The sequence below is a fragment of the Halichondria panicea genome, chromosome 11, assembly GCF_963675165.1.
Source record: "Halichondria panicea chromosome 11, odHalPani1.1, whole genome shotgun sequence".
NCBI classification, from domain to species: Eukaryota; Metazoa; Porifera; class Demospongiae; order Suberitida; family Halichondriidae; genus Halichondria; species Halichondria panicea.
The window spans coordinates 1,705,287-1,727,784 of record NC_087387.1 but is presented as its reverse complement, the minus strand read 5'-3'; the positions used below and the strand labels follow the sequence as shown (position 1 = coordinate 1,727,784).

General features: G+C 41.0%; 3 protein-coding genes across 5 annotated transcripts; 2 read left to right on the top strand and 1 right to left on the bottom strand.

Moving 5' to 3' along the window:
* Positions 1-31: 31 nt before the first annotated feature.
* On the bottom strand, positions 32-16,176 carry LOC135343878 (uncharacterized). Of its 3 annotated transcripts, none has more exons than XM_064540906.1 (13): positions 16,016-16,176; positions 14,585-14,679; positions 10,696-10,768; positions 9,445-9,596; positions 9,055-9,171; positions 8,325-8,598; positions 7,876-8,115; positions 7,554-7,664; positions 7,094-7,363; positions 6,762-6,845; positions 6,265-6,648; positions 5,961-6,084; positions 32-235 (listed from the first exon to the last, which is right to left on the bottom strand). In XM_064540906.1, exons 1-12 carry the CDS (start codon positions 16,046-16,048, stop codon positions 5,962-5,964), a joined length of 1,956 nt encoding a protein of 651 aa, XP_064396976.1. In that variant the 5' UTR covers positions 16,049-16,176; the 3' UTR covers positions 32-235; position 5,961. The 3 variants fall into 3 exon arrangements, with proteins under 3 accessions (XP_064396976.1, XP_064396975.1, XP_064396977.1); XM_064540905.1 differs by lacking the exon at positions 32-235 and adding an exon at positions 5,418-5,791; XM_064540907.1 differs by lacking the exons at positions 32-235; positions 9,055-9,171 and adding an exon at positions 5,418-5,791.
* Positions 2,997-5,460, top strand: LOC135343877 (E3 ubiquitin-protein ligase TRIM71-like). The gene has a single exon (XM_064540903.1). The coding sequence runs from the start codon at positions 3,188-3,190 to the stop codon at positions 5,372-5,374; it is 2,187 nt and encodes a 728-aa protein (XP_064396973.1). The 5' UTR covers positions 2,997-3,187; the 3' UTR covers positions 5,375-5,460.
* A 122-nt stretch (positions 16,177-16,298) lies between the features above and the next one.
* On the top strand, positions 16,299-21,822 carry LOC135343876 (uncharacterized). The gene is made up of 3 exons (XM_064540902.1): positions 16,299-16,460; positions 16,639-17,422; positions 20,068-21,822. The coding sequence occupies exons 2-3, from the start codon at positions 16,657-16,659 to the stop codon at positions 21,633-21,635; spliced, it is 2,334 nt and encodes a 777-aa protein (XP_064396972.1). The 5' UTR covers positions 16,299-16,460; positions 16,639-16,656; the 3' UTR covers positions 21,636-21,822.
* Positions 21,823-22,498: the final 676 nt, after the last annotated feature.

Sequence of the window (22,498 nt, the reverse complement as noted above, 5' to 3'; positions counted from 1 at the left end):
ATTATTATTAGATTACAGAGTAAATCATTGGTCAGAGCAACAAGCAGAAAGGTTGTACAATAGAACTGAACTGAACAGTACAAAAACATGTGCAAGCAATAAAAAAGATGCAACATTATACGAATGGTAAACCGATGATTTGATTGGGCAGAGCGATAATAATTAACAGTCCAAAGTTTGTTCACAAAAGCTTCTCACTGCTTGACATACTGATTGAGTGCTGGCTCTATAGTACCTGTGATAAAGAAAGGGCAACAATTAATCAATGCACTGGATACAATCACACGTACGTACAGGCAACTCTCCTGCTTAGAAGTTGAGTATCAATGTACGTACATGTACCTAATCCAAATCATAGCTTTAACGTATGCTGTTTGTTTACATGTACAACCTTAACTTGAAATAAAACAAAAATGCTAATTAACCTCACTAGTATACAGCGGCCCTACTGTACTTATAATTTCTCTACCGTAGAGTAAGGTTTGCATTTCAAGTGAAGTGAAAAGGGTTGTATTAATGTAATGTATTAGGTCTCACCAAGGGCGTATGAAGAGAAGAGGGCATGCAACTATAATCTACAAATGGGAGGGGCGTGTGCACTAAAAATAAATTGCACGTGCACTTACTCCATAATAGTCACCAAGCCAGCTAGCAAGCTAGCACTGAAGGTCAACAAGCGGAAGAGAAGGACAAATGCTAGACTAGAAGTAGCCATTGATCAAGTCTAAGCTCTTCTAAATTAATTTTGCGGTAAATTTCTAGTATAACAGTGTTCACGCCCACTATCACGCCTATTTACGTGCGGGCGGTTGGCTAAGTATAGTATATCCTGCTGACTCATCAGTTTTTTGACAACTACACAGTATACATTGCGAGTTGCATGCCCTGTTCTCTTCATACGCCCTTGGTCTCACGTTATGTTTTGCTGCTTTGCTCAGAGGTGCCACCAGTGCCGGGGCTGCTGAATTGAATAGCCCTAATCTCCGGGTTGACTGGTGTGTCCAGGAGCAGCCTCATGGCAAACCACTTGCCCTGACACTGTGTGTGTGTGTGCGAGAGGTAAACCACTTTTCTTAGAAAAATGAGTTCAAATCACTTACGTATCAATTCATATGTATACCATTCCCAAATCATCAAACACCAGGTGCTACTCGTTGCCATGGTCTGTTTTCGGGGTTACTTCGCAACAGGGCTCCAGCTGTACAAAATACAAAGAACAGATAATCATGAGAGATACGTGTATACGATAGAGGGGTGGGCCGGGTACGACTGACTACTAGAAGTACACGTACTGAAGTGAATCAAACGGATTATCCAAAGGATCTAGGAAAAGGGTTGCACAATAGGCTCATACCAGTACTAGTAGCTCACAGCCTCTGGAATGGTGACCTTCTCGTAAACCAGTAATAAAACACAACATGGCGGCATCAGCAATCAAGCATTGACTCTTGATATTAATAGTCTAGGTTAGGTGTCTGTATTATACGCATACATAGACTGCCTGATGGGGCTTGTTTTAATGGTCATTATAAACAATGCAGTTACCTATATTGATTGGGTAGACCTCAAAACACTCTTGGATCTTTATATTGGCGATGTTATAATTCTACTGCAATGTTTAGTCTCGCTAATCCAGCAGGGCTTGCGAGACTAAGCAATGTTTATCACTCACTTCATGATCAGTCTGTCCCCTATCATCCATGCTTCAATAGGCTACATATAATTCAGTACTGGTATACACTCCTGCTAGTACCTAGACTCGACTCGACCCTGGCTTGCTAGTCTAGAGTGGATCAGCTACCGTAGCTAGATTACTTGCCACTTCTGGGGTCGCGCATTTAAAAAGTACGTTTACCATGTTAATTAATACTCTTGCAAGAAGCTATCTAATTTTGACCACACAATGCCATTGTGCTGTGCATTGAGTCGGCCATTGTCAATGGCCGACTCAATGCACATAACTTCCAGATCAATGTCGACTAAATTCATGCAAACCCTAGACAGGTTTGTCAGGTGTTGAATACAAGCATCTGGAGTTTGTTTTTGCAGTGAAAAGCTATTATAGTGTCAGTCAGTGTCATCTTTACATAAAAAAGTGAGTGCATGCTTCATCTTCTTTGTAGCTTCCTTATTAGTAAGGGGGTGCACATGTACGTGCATGTAGGCCTAAATCATTAGCTACCATGATATGCCGGATGCTGTATGCACATGTACATTGTACATTTTGTACTTAGCCTCGTTCCCAGAGCCAATTTTTCTTTAATATAACGGAAAAGTTTAATGTGTATTAATAATAATTATAATAATATTCAACATTATATAGCTGTGTAGGAAATAATTATTAATAATTTAAGGACTCTTATATGCAGGTTGTCTTTCAAGTCGTCTTTATATAAAAATCATGAGTACTTGGACTTCAAAGAGCCAGTCATCTGATCATGGCCAGCCACCAGTACCTGCAGTACATTCAATTCCTAAGAGGGTTAATGGTCTTCAAATCCGTCCTACCAGTGACGCCAACGAAACCCACTGGCCCACCCCCTCCTCCACAGAACCCTCCAGCTACTCAGAAATTCTACTCGCATACTCAAACTCCCCCAAATTAGTCTCGTCAAGACCTAGCCTCGTTCCCAGGCTGAGTTAGCGACCTAGCGTTATTTTAGAAACAACTCGCTAAGTAGCTTACAAATACTATTGTAAACCGTAAACTTTGTGATAGTTTTGTATTCTGTTTAGCGAAAATTGTGTTTGCATGTACATGTATAGCTATAGGTGATAACCATCATTGGTATACACATGCACTCCTAGATCCTAGTACGTACCTAGACTCGACTTGATCTAGCCTTGATCCCCACTTCACTTCTTTTCTCTATGAAGGCCGGTGAAGGAGGCTAGACTTGATCAAGCATCTATGGATCAAGTGATCAATGCCTGTTGTGCATGGGGTCGCGCATTTAAAAAGTACATTTACCATAATTGCAATAAGTGGGCGTATCTTGTATCAGTAGATAAGCTAGCTGTAGAAAGCAGCTCTACGTCTTCGTGTTCAAAGACTGTAAGTCTACCAACTACAGTCTAGCCAGAGGTGTAGCTTAGCTAGATCTAGCAGAGATATTCTCGTGGATTTAGTGAGCTAGTAATCGAGTAAATGTCAAACTGTGATCCATTTAGATAAACTAATCTGAAAATGGCCCAAGGACTTGATCATCCTGGACCAGTTGTTGCTGATCTCGAGCAAGAGGTGACCTGTGGCATCTGTCATGACCACTACCAGGAGCCAAAGCTGCTCCCTTGTTGTCACTACTACTGCAAGCATTGCATCCTCACACTCTCCAGTCGCTACCGACCCAACCAGTCGTTCCCCTGCCCCGACTGTCGTGAGCCCACTATATTGCCAGACAACAACCCTGACAGACTACCCACTGCGTTCTTTATCAACCGGATGAAAGCACTCCACTCGAGGATGGAGAAAGCCCACGGCAATTTAGAGACCACCTGTGAAATGTGCTCTAGAGGAAAAGCTATCGCATTTTGTCGACAGTGTGTGAACTTTATATGCAATACTTGCGTTGATTCCCACAAACATATGAGAGTATTTGCCGGACATGCCATCTCCACTCTGGACGAGCTCAAACAGGGCGGAGTGAAAAAATTAACATTCGAAAATACACCACCCCCAAAATGCGAGGATCATGAGGAGCCAAAAAATATTTTCTGTTTTGATTGTAACAAACTCATCTGTCAACACTGTATTGTGTTTGATCACCGTGACCACAAGTCAGAGTTTGTTAAAAAAGCTGCCCCTGCAACTTGCAAAAAGCTGACAGAGCACCTCTCCCCACTCAAGAACCTACTGCCTGATCTGAGCACCGCTGTGAATCAAGTGAAAGGAACTAAACAGAAGATTCAGGCCCAGAAAGAACTGACAGAGAGACAAGTGAATGCCAAATTCCAGGAGCTACACGATATTCTCGATCAATGCAAGATCTGTGTTTTACGGGAATCTTCTGCTTTGGCTGATTCAAAGATGGAGAAGCTGACGGTTCAAGAAGAGAGTCTGGACCTGTCCCTGGGTATTGCTCAGAGTTTGATTGCTTTTGTAGAGCGTACACTGGAGAATGCAAGTAATGAAGAACTGGTTACAATGCAAGAGCAGGTGGTGAGTCGAATCGATGCCGAGGTGGTTAAGCGAGGGAAGGAAGCAGCCAATCCTGATCCAGTGGAGAAAGATGAATTTGGAGTTGATTTTGGAGTTGATTTCGAAATGTTTGTTTGCAAGGGTCTCAAGAAGTTGTGTGAGAACAATGTTATTGCTTATCCTTCTGTGAGGGGTGATGGTGTGAAGGCTGAAGTTGACAAATGTGCAAGGCTGAATATCTATATCAGTTCAAAACAAGGCAAACCACAAGCAGTACTAAAATCGCTAGTTGATCAATCAACCCAACAATTACAAGCAGTGCATGTGAGGGGTGGAGTGTACAGCGTTGAGTACATCCCTAGGGTACGTGGTCGACACCACCTCCTGATCTCAGTGGACGACCAGCCCATCCCAGGAAGCCCCTTCTCTGTGTTCATCAAAATACCCCCCACCAAGCTGGACAAGCCAGTGAGGGTGATAAGAGGAATCAATAACCCTCGTTATATGGCATTCAATTCGTCAGAAGAATTGATTGTAACTGACCTTGGCGGTGATATTTTGGTATTGGACAAGAAAGGAGAACAAATTCGAAGCATCATCCAATCAAAGCATGGGTTTGGCTATATCTATGGTGTGGCAGTAGACAAGGAGGACAACATCTATGTCTCTGACTTTGGCAAACACTGTGTGTACAAGTTCAACAAAAGAGGAGATCTGCTGAAGAGGTTTGGGACGAATGGAAGCGGTCCAAAGGAACTTCACTTTCCTCGAGGGATAGCAGTCGCTTGTGATCAAGTGTTTGTGTGCGATTTGAATAATCACCGAGTCCAAGTATTGACGACAGAGCTGGAGCTAATCAAGCAGATTGGTTCAAAGGGAAGTGGTGATGGACATTTTAAAACACCAGAGGATATTGCAGTGGGAAATGAACAAATGGTGTATGTCACTGACTGTCATAATCATCGCGTTCAAGTGCTCACTATGGATGGTCGGTTTATTCGCTCGATTGGTAAGAAAGGAAGTGGACTAGGAGAACTGTCTTCCCCTTGTGGTGTGTGTTTCACTAGTTTTGTTTATGTTGCTGAGAATAACAACAATCGTGTGTCAGTGTTCACTAAAGACGGTCAGTTTGTCACATCATTTGGTAATGGTCATATCACTTATCCTATTGGAGTAGCTGTGGACGCTGATGGTTTTGTGTATGTGTGCAGTCCAGAATCTGTTATTGTCTTTTAAATTAGTAGTGATCATGATAGTATTAATTGCATGTTAAGTTGAATTGTTAATTCTTATTGTTCTGTAATAATAATATTATTATTGAATCCTGTTGTTCGATCTGTACATGACTATATACATGCATTGGTAATGTATATCATTACATCAATAATTATGTATATCAATGCAAGCTGCTGTAGTTACTATATATACTAGTTTACACTTGTTTGGTTATAACAACAGGTGGACAGAACAGGTACAAAAACATGTGCAAGCAATAATTAATAAAAAGACGCAACATAATTATACATTACATTACAATACAAGAATGGTAAACGGATGATTTGATTGGGCAGAGCGATAATAATTAACAGTCCAAAGTTCACAAAAGCTTCTCACTGCTTGACATACTGATTGAGTGCTGGCTCTATATAGTACCTGTGATAAAGAAAGGGCAACAATTAATCAATGTACTCAATGTACTCGGTACACAAATAAAACAGACAACTCTCCTACGTACTTAGAAATTGAATTATCAATGTACATGTATGTGATAATGTGCAATGTTTAATACATGCATACACTACTACATTGTATTAGGCCTCACGTTATGTTTTGCTGCTTTGCTCAGAGGTGCCCCCAGTGCCGGGGCTGCTGAATTGAATGGCCCTAATCTCCGGGTTGACTGGTGTGTCCAGGAGCAGCTTCATGGCAAACCACTTGCCCTGACACTGTGTGTGTGTGAGGGGGAGGGGGGTAGTAATAATGAAAGTGGAGAATAATTATGAGTATAACATGCAGTGAGTACACTATTATCACAACTATCAGCCAATTAGAAGGAAGATTTTACTCATTTTATAATCCCAGTACAACTATTACATGCACACTATACCTATGTACTGTGGGCCCACCTTCTCGTGTCTCTCTTGCTGAGTCGACGCATAGTCTACCAACACCTGCTTCAGTTCCTTCTCCTTCTGGAGGTCAAAGTGCGACAGCTCCTCGGCTAAACCATGACACATCATTTCCAAGTAGTCCTTAGCATCTGCACAGTACTTGCTCGCCTGGGCCCATTTCTCACTAGTACTCACACTATCCTCTCCCGAGCTCGTAGAGTCATGTGATGCCATGCGATGATCATGTGATGGCATATGACCTCGTCCTGAGTGGGCGGAGTTACTGCTATTATTGCTGCTTGTGGTAACGTCAGATACTCCTGAATCATCAAACACGACGTCCTGCTCGTTGCTTTGCTCTGTTGTCGTGTCAACGGGGAGTTGCTCCACAACAGGGCTCTGTACACAAAAGGTAAATTTTCATAAGCACGGACACAATAATTAGGAGGAGGTGTTTAATCGAGGGTGGCTACAATTTGATGGTGAGGGCAGCTATTATGTGGGGGACTTACTGAAGTGACAGCCTCTAGAATGGTGATCTCTTCGTCCCAATAGAGAAACTTGTCCACCGCCTCCTCCACTCGAGTCAGGAGACCCTGAGAGGCAGCAACAGAATATCATCATAATTTATATAATAAATTAACAGCACAATTTGTTATCTCTCAATTTGACTGGAATAACTTTTAAACCGTACTGTGCTTTTAGAGTTAGTTGTGTCATTAAATCAATCTCTTAGCTAAGTTGATATCACCAAGTACTTGTAAATCCTGCATATACATGTACTACTAGGTATATCGTACACATTGACTGTACATGTGCACAATGTGTGCACAGTTCCCCTCACCTTGGAGGTAACAATGTACTCTGCTATACTCTGCAAGTTCTGCACCAGAAGCCCGTCATCCGAGTCGGTGTGATGGCTTTCTATGGCTTCACAAGTCCGAGACAGATCGCTAGCAGCTGTCCTGAGGTACGTCACACAATCGAGAGGTTCTGAATCGCTGATGGCTCGAAACCAGTGTCCAATTTTGCCGGTGGACGTCCCTTTCCGGGAGGCCTGTTCAAGGTGGCTAACCAGACCGAGGATGTTCTGCTCCAGTGTGCATAGGTAGTCCTGTATGTGCAGTGGTGGGGGGGGGGGGGTTCAGTGAGACAGTAAAAGCAAACTACACACTTAAGAAAACTAAACACATGTTATTAAATTTGGCAGTCTTACGTACTGTCTATTATTTTACACCTGGCCCAGTGTGTACATACTGTAATCACCACTGTACTGGGTCTAAGCTACTCTAGTGTGTATGTACCTTGGTGGTGACCAATGGTCCAGTGTTGGTGTCTCGGCCCACTGCAGGCTTGTACTTGACCTGATCACTGTGACGACGAGGGCGTAGTTTAGCCCGCAAACTACGAAGCTCCTGTGATAAAAACACACCAACCGATAAACACACATGAACACGCACACGCAGAAAAACCCCAGTACCTTTGTTATTCAGTAAAAAGACAAACACACACCCACACACATACACACAAAGACCGATTACACTACAGCTGCTCGTTATTACAGTTTAAAACACTTAATCTTGGCTAAGTGTATTCTATAAAACATGCTCCATGTGCTTGACTCACCTCCGCTGTGCCAGTGAGGAACACGATGAAGAGATGGTGTTTCCTGAGTGACCTGTGAGCAGATACTCGTGTGAGGAAGCGCTGGAACTCTGACATGGTAGCATCGAGGGAGATGGGTGGTTGCAGGGGCGGGACTATCCTCTCTGGACACGCCTCCTGGAGAGCATCGTATAACCATTGGAAGTCACTCTGTGAGCGGTGAACCTCCATGTAGGGTTGGGGGAGGTGGGCCATGTTCGTCTGTGAGTGTGTAGGTGGAGTGTGAGTGTGTGGATGGAGTGTGAGTGTGTGGGTTGTGAGTGTGTGGATGGGTGTGTGTTAGGACATAATATTCTTCATGGGCATGGTTAGTTTTGATTGGGATCTGTCCAAGCACTCCTGGTACTACTGTAGAACATTGGCTTCTAAAAGGCAAATACTGTATAATCTGACTTATACAGTAACCGTACCTTGGTGATAACTTTGAAGGGGCAAAGGTCGGTCACTCCCAGTGGACTCTTAGTGACGGTGATGACCAGATAATCTTCACTGATAATTATAGTTTGAGATGGTGGTTTACATGGAGATGCTGAGCGGTGACGATTGGTCTGATTGATTCTATTGATAGCGGGAGAGGCCTTGCCCTTCTTAGCAGGTGACGAGGTGACATCATTATTTAGTGATGGTGGTGTGGATTGGGAACTGGTGGAACAATTTCTGGAATGAGATTCGATATCTTGGACCCTGAGAATAGGAATAGGAATGAAAAAAGTGGAGTGAAATAATGCATTCAGTTCTGCAACATTCCATGCAAGTGCACACTATAGCATTGTTGCCTTATAATTATACTGCCAAGTATTAGGATTCTATATCACATGTAACTGGTGTGATGCTATTAAAGAGATTCATTTCCCAAAGCGGCAACAGAGGCTCCCAGCTATGTGTCTAGTGGAGCAGAATTAATATTTGCCCAACAAATACACCCACACACTCAACAAACAGTGTACCAACTACCAGACACATGAGCCCCATAATAAATTAATGTGTCTACTTTTAGTGACAACACGTAGCCACACCTACCAGTGTTAACAACGTAATCAATCAATGGCTTCTCTGAATTTTTCTTCGACTAAAGCAGCTGGTTATATAAGCTAGGTATCAAGCTTGCAGGAATGTGAATGAAACTACTTCCTGTTGTACCTTTGCTTCCGTCCGAATGAGAGCCAGCTGCTGCGTCTGTTCTTAGGACTGCCCTCAGGGCTAGACTGCTTCCCACTTTTGGGTGGAGTCGAGGTATCTGGACTGGTACGCTTAGAGCTACAAGGGGAGGCAGCAAATATTAAAGAGATGAAGGAGTAGCTATCAATGGTAGAACTGAGGAAGTGAAAAAGAGAGGCTTGCTGGCTAAGAAAATTTAGAGCTGTACTAAGTTTTGGGCATATATCATTCAACATTCAAGTATCGATACATGTACATGTACATGTACATACATGTATGTACACTGCTTGACGATACATGCATGTACATGTACATGTAGATACTTGTTCATGATACTCTATGTACTGCAAAGTTACTGTGTACATAGCTCACTTTATTCTCTCCTTGCAGATGGTGCAATAGAGCTCCAGCTGCGGGTCGCTTTCTTTCTTCACGAGGGTGGGGGGAGGGGCTACTGAGGGGTTGTCTAACTGTTTCCGTACTGACCCGAGCTCACTCCACATTGAAGATATTTGATCGTGAGCCTGTACAAAAGAACATCTTAATCAGTGTATTGTACATGTAGTTGCTGCCAGGAGGCTACATCAAAATACAATGACATGTACATATACGTACACGTATGTATGTACGTCTTGGAATTCCCCCAAAAATGGTGCATTTGTACCCAAAAGCAGCAATCTAAACACACCAGTGAATAGAGCTATCAAAGAGCTACAAAATGGACCCATTAATTTTGCGATTGAACAATATCCAAGCTCAAATTATGATTATGGTAAACAAAATATGTTAGCCAGCTAAACACACACATTAACTTAATTCTACTCACATGACTAAACAATATGTAACACACCCTCTTGTATAATTAATAGGCCTCCAAAAAGGGCTAATAGATAATGCATGTGCCCACCCAACACCGTTACTGGGTGTGTGGTGATGCCAATTTCACGCTCAATAGATAATCTCCTTGTTAAGCCCGAGGGCCTAATAGCATGTTATGTACATGTAGTAGTAAATGCTCTGGTTAGTTACGTACGTAGTTACATGTAATATAGGAATATGACTTGGGTAATTAGAGCAACACTATCTTTGCCAAAGTTAGTCACAATAACAGAAATGTTGTTGCTATACAGTCACGTAATTACACAGAAGAACTTGGCCTAAAACAAAATTATGTGTCAAAGCAGCTAGGATGAGATTCAAAGAGAGCTTCATTATGTGTTTGTGGATTGGTGGCCAGTATTGTGTTGCTTGGAGATAACAACACATTAACGGCACACATGCACAGAAATGCAATCTAAAACTAGTGTGAATATTTAGGCCACAACATAATTAACTGGTTATTCAAACACATAACAACGGTGACCAGTAAACAAACCACTCATGCAAAACATAACACGATTCTGTTTTGGATCAACTCGCTACATTTTACACAAACACTGTCAGTCTAAAAATATTTGAGGGATCTGCAAAGCTTCATGGGGGATAATTATAGGGGACAGTTTATATAGTCTTGAAACTGAAAGGTATACCTACATGTAGATGTACTTAGTCATTAGGTTGCGTCAGTATGAGCTGCTTACATAATTATCATGATAAGATGAGTTGAGTACACACATGACTCACTAGTTTCAGTTCTTTGTCGATTGTCTCCCTCTTGGCCTCGCTGTCGGCCAGGGCTTGCAGAGCTTCCTCATAACTATGCAAAGATACAAGCACACATAATGAATGAATCAATCAGCTTTAAAGAACAGCACACGTGTACACTATACTACTGTATAGCTATTGTATTCAATTGCATATTACACAGACTAAATTCTGAATTTCCTCTGGTGTCTCAGAACTGGAAATATACCCTAGAAGGAAAGTGCTATCAATGGCCATTGATGACCGTGATCTAGGGACCGTGTGTGCAGTAGGAAGGAAAGGGGTACAAAATAAAGTCATGGACAAAGAAGACCTTGGAGCCCCCTAAAATAAAGCCATGGACAAAGAAGACCTTGGAGCCCCCTAAAATAAAGCCATGGACAAAGAAGACCTTGGAGCCCCTTAATTCACTTCCTTCGTTCAATTGACCATGAGCAGCACACGTATACACTAAATAGTACTGTATAATTATAGCTATCAAAATGAATTGCATTGTATTCACGAAAGGTTACAAATAATTATACGGAGTTGCTGACAGTAATTAATGTGCAAAAAGTATGAGCTGGCTAGAGCTTGCAACACTTTCAGTATGCACACACACACAGTGATGAAAATAGTCATTCAACTTCAAGCTGTGTAGCTGAGTTTTACTGTACAGTGGTGAACCACATTCACGGGGTTACATACAGGAGGGTAATGTTATGGCTGGCTAGAGTTTGCAACACTTTCAGTATGCACACACACACACACACAGTGATGAAAATAGTCATTCAACTTCAAGCTGTGTAGCTGTGTACAGTGGTGAACCACATTCACGAGGGTTACATATGGGAGGGTAATGTTATGGCAATCTATGAATGCATTTAGCAGCTGATTACTCATAAGGAAGGAAGCTAACGCAGTGGTGATGCAAGTGCCTTCCTCCTAGAAATCTGATGTAGATGAATGATCAGAGCATTCTCAGGATTATTGTTCCCACACAACAACTAATTTTTTATTAGTCAAAATAAACAGTCGATCCATCCGGGCAAACATAGAGTTGAAATTGAAATTTAGGTACATGTACGCCTAATTAGTAATTGCTTTTAATTAGCAGTTGAATGTTATGACTGTACGTACGGCTTGCAACAGTTTGGGAAGATAACCATCTCATGCACACAAAGAGACGATATTCAATCACACACTTATGTAGCCACGCCCCCTAGGGGCTAGCTGTGACCAGCTGTTAGGATCAAGGATCAAATTGCCTTGGCAAGATATCAAAACAGTAACTAATTATACATTTTTATCACAGAGGACTACACAACTGTAAAGTAAGTACATGCATGTACATGTAAGTGCCTTACTATATACAAGGTACAGGTAGAGATCTCTTACCTGTATCTTGTATATCAAGTGTATGCACAGTGTACATGTACTGTACATGTAGGAGCTGGTCAGTGTGGTTAATACCATGCAACCACCACTGACCAGTGTGGGCACATCCCTACACATATACAAGGTACACGTGGAGATCAAAGCTTGGTGGTTTCAACCATTCCCACCCACCACTCAACAGAGGAGGTGGAAGCCATACCTCCACCTGCCAACTCATTTCCTTTTATTGACTTTCAAGGACTCAGTTTCTAAAAGGGCCCCCAATCAAAGGCTATGGACTCCCCCGTTACCATGGGCACCCACTATAGACCAAACATGGTCAGCTGACAACAACATACACCCACTAGACCATAAGTGACGTATCACACAGCCAATCAAATAAATAATTTCTTACAAATTTACTCCCACGGTTGGGATTACAATGCTAGCTTCACGTTAAAAAGGAATTTATTGCAGCCATTATGTGCTGGACAATAATGTACTCCACAATGTGTCGTGCATTCGATATGTTGTTCTGTTGATCTGACTGAAAGAGCTGTGAAATGTGAGATTTAGTGACACATAATTATTACAATTGTGCCTAATTGGAAACGATCACTACTGGAATTTATAGAAGCTGTACAGCACACACGTCAGAGACAGGGCTGGTTGAATTACATACTTCTGCAGTCTGTGTATAACATACATTCTTACAAGGTATGTGTGTGCACAGTGGAGAGGTTGACACACCTTTTGCCTTATACTAACAGTGTACATTATGTTTTTAGGGGCCAGTATATCCATGGAACTCGTGAGACCATTGTACATGTACGGTAACTTATTGTGAGTACTGAGGACTTCTTCTCTTTTTTTTTCAACTGCAAGCTATGTATAGTATAATTATGCTTCAAGATTTACTAAATCACAGTATCTGTTAATGTACACACAGTGCCATGTCATATAGGATTTTGAAGTAGAGGGGGGGAAATAGCAGAAAATGTTTGCTAAAAAAAGGTGTTTATTTCAATACCCTGTTAGTATGTAACATTGCCAGCTAGGGACACTCAGTCATACAACTAGTACCTGATTGCAAATTTTAGGGGGGGGAATTGGAGCTAGATGGGGATATCCCCTCTTTCCCCTGTACGAAACCCTGTACACATGCTGCACATTGACTTTTGGGTGGACTGTTTTCACATAAGTATGTGCACTTTAATTGTCACAAAGCTAAGTTGATGGGCCTAACTCAATAGAGAGGCTACTAACAGGAACAACACACCTGTCTCTAGCTAGGGCAGTCACAGCAAGCCTTGAATGGCACCCAAGACTCTTTATACACTAGAGGCAGCACACACATAATTATACATACACGTACACTGACAACTAAAACACATAGTAAATGCAGTTACTTCTTCCAGGTCCATTCAGAGTGTTAAGGTATAGCCGATGGCTCTTTGTACAAAATCACAGAGAAAGTTGAATGTATATAGCAACTGTAACCATGTGTGGATCAAGGGAATGTCCATGGACTTCCCAAGAGAAGAAGTTTCCCCTTGGAATTTTTATAGATGATGTAATTGAATCCCCAGCTAATTATTACATGTAGCATGAGACAATACAAATCCTTAATATCTAAAGGCAACAGTACACAATCATATACTCAGCACTTCTTACTCTTACCCACAATGAACAATGGCTGCAAGGGACATGCAACTAACAACAACTGAGCTAAACAGAAAATGTGCCCCCCATTGAATTATAACAAAACACTTGTGCCCTGGACAATGGAGAATAAAGAAGGGAAGTTGATCTCTTAGCCAGTCACAACTATCCCTAGTGCTAATACAAACATCACAGAACCGCACAGAACACATACATTGTCTACACTGGCACTTATGCAGCCAAATTTGAATCTTCTCACACTTAGTTTTGTCTTGCAACTATAACACATGTTAGGTAATACAATCCCCTCTCATCCAAAATGTGTTTGAAACTTAAGTGTCAAGTGTGTATACCGAGAAGTTGCTACGGACATTGCACAGTACATGACATGGCACAGTAAAAATAACTACTACATGAGGAAGGGGCTATCAATATTATCACAACCTCAAGCCCGAATAAGCCATTACTAAACATTACTGGTGTCCAAATCGATCAGTAGGAGTGAGAAAACGTTTGCCAAACTGTCATTAAGAGCTTGGCAGGTAGCTACGATAAGAGACCATGTACCTACCATCATGAAATTAATGGAAGCTAATGGCTATCAGGCTAGTTCCTGGGCATTGGCTGCATGTTGATCACACATTCTTATAAGGCCAGCACAAAATGAATTGTGTGCAAACTAATGATTTAGTACCAATTTGCAAATCTATTGAAACTTGACTTTGAGCCACAGAAAATACATTAATTGCTACTACATGTAATATTAATACAATGGACAATATTCCCCTCTCTCCTTAGAAGCAGCTAGCTGACCGAGAGTACACTTTTGTAGTTCTCCCTAGAAACGTACCTCGCCTGTACTTGCAATTTGTCAGTCTCACTTTGCCTGAGGCGAGATTCCAGGTCTGTTACAACACTCGCCAGTCGATCATTCTCAGCTGTCAACTGTGGGGAGAGAGATACAGCCGAATAAATATAGAGATAAGACACATACAAGCAGAGCTTAAAGCAAGGTGCAAAAGACTAGAGAAGAGGAGCTAGGTCATTCTTTTTATTCGTACAATTTGCCAATTGTCAAGAAAATAATTATTATGTTTTTAATATCATAATTATTGTGTGGCTAGTACAACAATATCAGTACATGTATAATGATACCCTAAGAACAAAGCAACCATAATTGTAATATATACTAGTAGTTCTGAATCTTTTAAAAACGAATCGTAATTATAGACACAGCTAGAAAGTGAAAATGTCACTACGTGCCGCATTTACATAGAGAATATTATTTGCATTGTGTCGAGTCACGTACGTCGTTACAAAGCTTGAGTGCTTCTCAGGAATGTGGTTCAATTGAGATGGTATTTGAAACACGAGTAGTATGACTGTCTACAATATGGAGAGTGTACGCGCGCGTGAAAATGATCTGAGCCACCTTTATGTCTTTAATACAACACAAGAGATCACATGAGCAGAAGGGAAATTGAAGACACTGACTATTGTCCATAGATGGATACGTATTGTCGATATCAACAGATCATAATAATTATGTCTAAGAACTCTTTAATAATTATGCTGAGAGTAATCTAGTAGCTACATGTAAGTTACGCTATTGATGTGTACATTTTACATTATTAACACTGAAGTTGTAAAGAACATGAAAATTGACTAGACAGTCACTTTAACAAAAGAGCAGTGCTGCTATCAAAACTATAATGCTACGCCTGGCTACTTGCTTTGGCACTTTCTTGAAAGAATAGTATATAGCTTGTAACAGAGTTAAACTGGTTAATGCACACCCCTCTTGACAGATTGAGGCTTCTCGATAAAGGGAACACTGTACATGATAACCATTATGAAGCGTTTCTATGTACCTACTTCGTGAAAGAATATTTCCAGAGAACTACACACCAATTACATGTACGTACATTCAACGATACAACAATCTTGGACTTCATAAATTGTTAACGGCCTTACTACCATGGAGACTACGAATGACCAACACCTTTTGCTTAGTGCTATTCGTTGCTATAGAATGGAGGAATGAGTGGTATTCAGCTTATCAGGGAAAGGTCAAGCAGATTAATCGTGGTTTTATTACAAAGGATGGAGGCACTGTTTAATATCTACAGCACAACACCAAGAGTACTTCAATGATGGTAGCACAAGCATGGTTGCATATTTAGCTTTATCACAGACCAATGCAAAGGCTGCATGCATTTATAAACACATTATAAAAAAAACTAATCTAACTATTTCCTTTTGCAGACCTGTAGCTGCTCACCTCTGAAAGTCTTGCTTCATCTGTACCACCCATCTTTGTTTGACAGGCTAGAGAATGGTCCTTGTTTCCTAACTCTACAAAGCTACTGTACTGAGCTTTTTCATATTAAAATTATATAATAGCACGTTTCTTGAAGGTGTGGTAATTAATAGCCGCAAAGTAAGTGTGAGGAAGTACACAGGACATCCGCACACACTTCCTGCCCCAGGGGGCACTGCTTGTGGGGGGGGCTTGTAAATGTACGAGCTCTGAAGCCATTCAGGTGCAGCAATTTGTCTTTGCAATCTGGGCGTGTTTGGCACTCAATGAATAGTGTTTTGTGCATTCTCAAGTATCAATAGCTAGCCAGTGCAGTGAGCAGTGTGTGAGTGTTGTAACTCAAGAAGACTCGAATGAAGGATCATATCCAAGCTGAACAATCACAGATCTAAGGACAACATTTGAGGTTAGTAGATCGATCTAGTAGCTGTTTGGATAGGTACAAGCTGTGGCTTCAGCTATTAAAACTACCTTCAGTGCTCTTTCCATACATGTACATGTAGCTGGTGTGGTCTTGAAGCTATAAATATAGCGTGTTTATAGCTTCAAGATAGTTCTTTACATAGCTATACTTATTTCTGCAGCCATACTGATCATCTGAGATGGAGCTCCATTTCAAGGCTTCCCTCTTGTTGCTGAGTGTCTTCCCTCTGTTATCTCTTGGCCTGTTACCTTCGAACGCAAGCAAGTCTTACCTCAGTGATGATAGCTATTCACTGTATCCTCCTTGGTTGGTACTAACTGAGGGACGATTGGAATTCAGTTTCAGGACGTCTCTTGCCAATGCCCTGTTGTTGTATTTTGAAAGCAATGATCTTGTCGCGGGTGAATTTTTAAAGCTGAGTCTTGTCAATGGAGTTCTTACTGCTGAACATATACGAATGAACTTTGAGGCAATTCAAGTAAGCATTGGAAATCAGGAACGTTTAAATGATAACCAAGTTCATACTGTAGCAGTTCGTCATAACAGGTCTATTTCTCGTTTCACTATTCGGTTAGATCAATTTGTTCCAGAAACAATAGTTGATTATGTAAAAGATACTTTTCCTTTCGGCGAACCGAATCATATTGCTGAAAGTGGACTATATTTTGGTGGTGTGCCTGATACATTCGAGTCTCATCCAGGTAGCTCAGCAACCTCAGATCCTCACCTCATTGGCTGCATTAGCGACGTTCGATACTCAAACAATTCAACTCAACCAATAGACTTAGTTGAAGCGTTTCCACAAGAGGAGGTGTCTGTGACTGACGGGTGTGTTGATAACTGTGAGGGGGTGGAATGTGGAGATGGTGTGTGTGTGCCAACATTTCCAGTGGGGATTTGCGATTGTCGAGGTACTAACAAGCTCGGAGCTAGCTGCACTGAAGGTACAGTACCTATGCATTCCATTCATATGATGTATGTATATAGCTTCAAACAAGGGTGCATATTTAACCTGTAGCATATTTGTACTCATTAACATGCAATACACTTTTAGCAGATATTAGTGTATAGTCTACGATCTCTCGACTGTGTTCCCGTATTGCCCGTGGTATATACTGATATAGTACATGCATGCATGCTATTAGGCATACCCCTGTTCACTTAGTGAGGGCGTGTCTGTCATCATTAACTTGTTTACATGTGATGGGTGGGAGAGACCCACTGTATGTGAAATATGGGGCTGGTGGTTAGTGGGTGGGTTTCCACGGATAATTGCCTCACCTCTATGATATCATGTTGACCTATGCAATCTCTCATTCCTGGTTGCTTGAACAGGTCTCTGTAGTATATTATACTTACAACATTGTGTAGTAATAATATAATACATGCCTTATCATACTGTGGAGATCTCTAGGTGACAATGTACAAAACCTCACCTCCCTCCCTTGTGGGACCACTGTTGTGGGGGGAGGTATTTCTCTTGAGAGCTAAAAAAAGGGCTCATATTACAGTTTCTGTAGGTGTCCTCTTTCCAAGCTTTATTATTCACCACCATTGCTCAAGTTTGTTGTCAAGTTCCATGCACAAGTTTGTTTATATTGTACCACCACAAAGCCAAGTTGTGCCATAAACATTAGGATCGATTTACAATTCTGAATACCTTGTTAGTGTTAACATTGTGTGTGGTATAATGTGCTTCCAATAAAAGGCTCATTGATATAAAAGGCTCATTGATATAAAAGGCTCATTGATATAAAAGGCTCATTGATCTCCAATAAACAATAAAAAAGGGTACAATCCTATAATATGTGCAGGACAAAGCTTGCATGCGCATGGTGGTCGTAGGTTTGGGTCGGAATTTAAAACTTATTTCCGAGTAGTCAATGTGAATGCTGAATAGGTATTTATCACAACCAGATTTTGTTTCTATTGAGAATTCCTGTCATGCTTGTCTAAATAATATTTAATTATTTGCAGTCTGTGCATCCGATCCGTGCTTGTACCCTATTGCACTTGATATTGACACTGCAGTATATACTTCTATCTTTAACAATTTATAGCAGTTTGTAACTCAAATTGTGAATTGTTCTTTCTCTAATTGTTTGATCAACCATATTTTTTATGTTTCAATGCTGATCCTAATTGCTGGTTGTATCGAATTTATCAAGTTTGTCAGTGTAGCATTCAAACAGCACTATTTCTACACATAATTATTATAGTAACACGTACTTAATAATAATTATTAAAAGGTGCCTGTAATTGTTTTCACCTCTAGTAAGCGAAAATTGTCAGCTGCTTCATAACGAAGAGAAATCATTGGCCGCTTGTCTATATTCATACTCTAACTGTTATGATGGTGCATGAATCTCTTTAGGTACTTGTCACAACAACTTCCCCCCAGCTAAGCTTGTGTGTCAGGCTATGCATGCAGGTGTCCCTATTAAATAGGTCCCACACACACACCTTAATCAATGGATAGGTGGAGGCCATTAGAGACTTGTGTTTAGACATAGCTTTATTCATTATTTGTCTTATTTGGGTGATAAATTAATCTTTGTGCCAAGTTGGCATGGCTTTCGTTTCTAGATGCCTCTCAAATTTTTTTATACTTTATACATGTACATCAAGGAATGCGTGTTTTATTGTGTGTTCTGCTTATGGCTAATGTTGTTTGTATACATGGTTACACGTAACGTAGTCAAAACGTTCATGGCATACTATATTATGACATGTACATGTGCACTGTGTTGTGTAAAGCATGTAGCTACAAAATTAACTACCGTATATCAGGTTTAGAATGCGAAGTGAATCGATTGCAAATGCCACTGTACAAGACTGATTGCGTTTCTAACTATTGTAAATTGCGTGCAAAGCATGGGAAATTGTACGGGCATGCTCACTCTTTGCGTTTCTTTTCATCGCGAAAATTCGCAGTTGATCATGAAAGAACACCGCATTCGAAACTCAATATACGATATTGTAAATGTTGCAGTAGCAAAAATAGTACAAAACTTAGAAGCTTGAGCCATAACACTTGTTAATCCACAAACCACCACCAATTGGTGTGGGGGCAGAGTAGGTACGACATCCGCGTGTCATCCGCATGTCTTTAACACACACATTCCTTAGGTAAAAGTTCGGAATGTGTGTGTGAAAGACATGCGGATGACACGCTAATGTCGTACCTCCTCTGGTGTGGGGGTACCTTGTAGTAAACAAATATGTGTAGGAACTCAAGTTCTGGAATTTCCCTATACACCCACTGTGGTGCAGTTTGTGTGATTCGTTTTACCTGGAAAGAAACCACTTAACGTTATCACAGTGTATGAATTATATAATTATAGGACACATATGATTATATATCGATCTTGTACTGTCACAGTGGTGTTTACCCTCCGCAAGCAATTGTACCTCATTTTCTTTCATGCAGCTGTTGTGATAGCAACGAGCCCACACACTGTATACTTAACCTATAGTTATGGCCGGGATACTCTTACAATTATAGTTATTCATAGCATACTAGTAATTAATTGTTGATGCTCTTATAAAGTGTGCCATCTGTTGTTAAGTGCTTTCTCCACCTACACAGATCCTGCCTCTCACGCTCGTACATTCACTAGTGGAGGAGCGTATCTTTGCTATGACGTCATTCGAGAGCCTCACAACGGCGAGCAAACAGAAACCAGCGTCACACTAACTCCACCCCTTCCTCTGTATGGCACCATTATCACCGGAGTTTCATCAAGTGGATTGATGTATTCAGTGTCTCTTGAAGATGGCAGGATAGTTCAAACTCTGAGTAGAGATCATAATACGGTTGTTGTATCTCGTGGGTCGTCGCCATTGTCGACATCTTCGACTTACAAGATTGATGCATCAGTAAATCGAACGTATATAACTTTTACAGTGTATCAACTGCTGCAAGGAGAAGAAGAGTTTGACTATAAACAGTCAGCAATAGTGCCAGTGTTGTCTTCTGATCCTGATTTCGAGCATGTTTGTCTGGGTGGAGTTACTCTTGAGGATAAAAATTATGTTGGAACAATTGAAAGTGCTTTCTCTGATTACTTCTCTCTAACTGAAGAACGAAATTTCGAATTGCTCGGAACTAATGAAACGGAGAGGTCGAATCTGATTAACTTTGATGGAGATGCCACTCTATCATTTCAAAAATTTCACACAAATGCTGTTAGATTTTCTTTCGACAAGCGGACTGATATAACTGGCGAGATATTCCGATTAGAAAATAATGATGGGGATGTGCTTCGCCTGTCAATTTTTGATGACAATTTTCTTCTTGCTTTACCAGAATCTGACAAAAGATGCGTCTACAGTGTAAAAGATGACCAATGGCACCATTTTGAAGTGTTCATAACTAGAGGACCGGTTGCAAGCATCAATTACACAATAGACTGCACAAAGCAATGTCAGATTCTCAGTGATACCTCTACAGTCGAGATTGAAGCTTTTTTCAACAATCCTATTGAGTTTGCAGTTCCATTTGATACACTAAACGGTGAACCCACACTCTTTGATGGATGCTTACAGAACTTTGTCTTCGAGCAGAGTGATGGAGAGCTTCTTCAACCTAACCTCGAGGTTTTGACTCGCATGGGAAACGATTTTTCAACATCTAAGCAAGGTTGTGATCACTGTACACAGGAGGCCGTTTCTTGTCCAGACACATGCCTGAATAGAGACTTTATGAGAGGTGACGAATGCAATCCTGTCGATGAGATATCTTCGTTTGCTTGCTCGACATTATTCCCAAATGCAACCACCCCCACACAGCCAACAACCACCCCCACACAGCCAACAACCACCCCCACTGGCACTAATGTAACCTTCACCCTCACACCTACAGCTGATGCACTCGAAGTTGGCACTTGGATTGGAATAGGTATTGGAATATTTCTCGCTGCGCTTCTGATTGTAGTGATAATTGTCCTGAGCGTTGTTCTATTTGGGAAACAAAGAGCTGGCCAAGGATTTTATAAAACATACGAAACAAATGAAAAGCACCCCCAAGTTATACACTACAGCGCGTCACTAAAAGAACTCACATCAGAAGATGTTATTGTACAAACCAACGGACATATACCCTCTCCAAGTGCAGTAGAAAGTAATGGACACAGTAACAAAGAGTTCTATTTGTAAGCTGTGACAGTCACAATGATATGTAGAGTAGGGTTAGTGTTTTAACTTGTGTTGTTTCAGTGTTCTTTTTGTTTTCTTTTCTTCCCACAACCAGCAAACCATTCTTTTTTTAATGCATTATTATAATTATTATTATGGCTTTAATGATAACCTGTTTACATTTGAGTATGACATGTATACAAAGCAATACACCTTTAAGCAAAATTTCCTGAATACTGTAGCTATGTAGAAAGTTATAGACTTCACCCATAAGTGCAGAGGTAAAAACCTTTGCATCATCACTTCCTTTATAGCCTTCCTTTGCATGTTAGCGAGCACAGACAAAGCTGTGTTCTCTTGCCATTATAGTAACCGAACGGGTCATTAGGTATCATACCTGAAATGTGACGGTTCATGACAAATTGGGCATTTGTTTTCTTAAGAACATCGAAGAAATATAATTGTTGATTTTGCATAATTTTTGGATTACTGTCTCCACCAGTATCGCAAGAGGTGATGTCATCATCGATAGGAAAGAAACCGCCTTGACTTTTAGCTATATAGTAGGGCAAGCAGGGTCACCAAAAAATCAGTACCTTCATTGGCTCACGTATTAAACTGTTAAATCGATTCAGTTTTGATTTGGGCATTAAATGACGTCTTTGCAGGCTAATACAGTTGTATATATCCATAAAGTAATGCACGGAACGGGAAGAATACCGGCAATGCACCACCTGACCGTGTTTCCCTGAGAGGAAAGATGGAAAGAAAACAATGCTCTCTTGAAGGAAAGTAATCGGCATGATAGACAATGCAGACACGTGCACCATGCAATATTGGGGGGGGGGGGGGAGGGATTAAAGTTGTTAAAAAGAGATAGCATG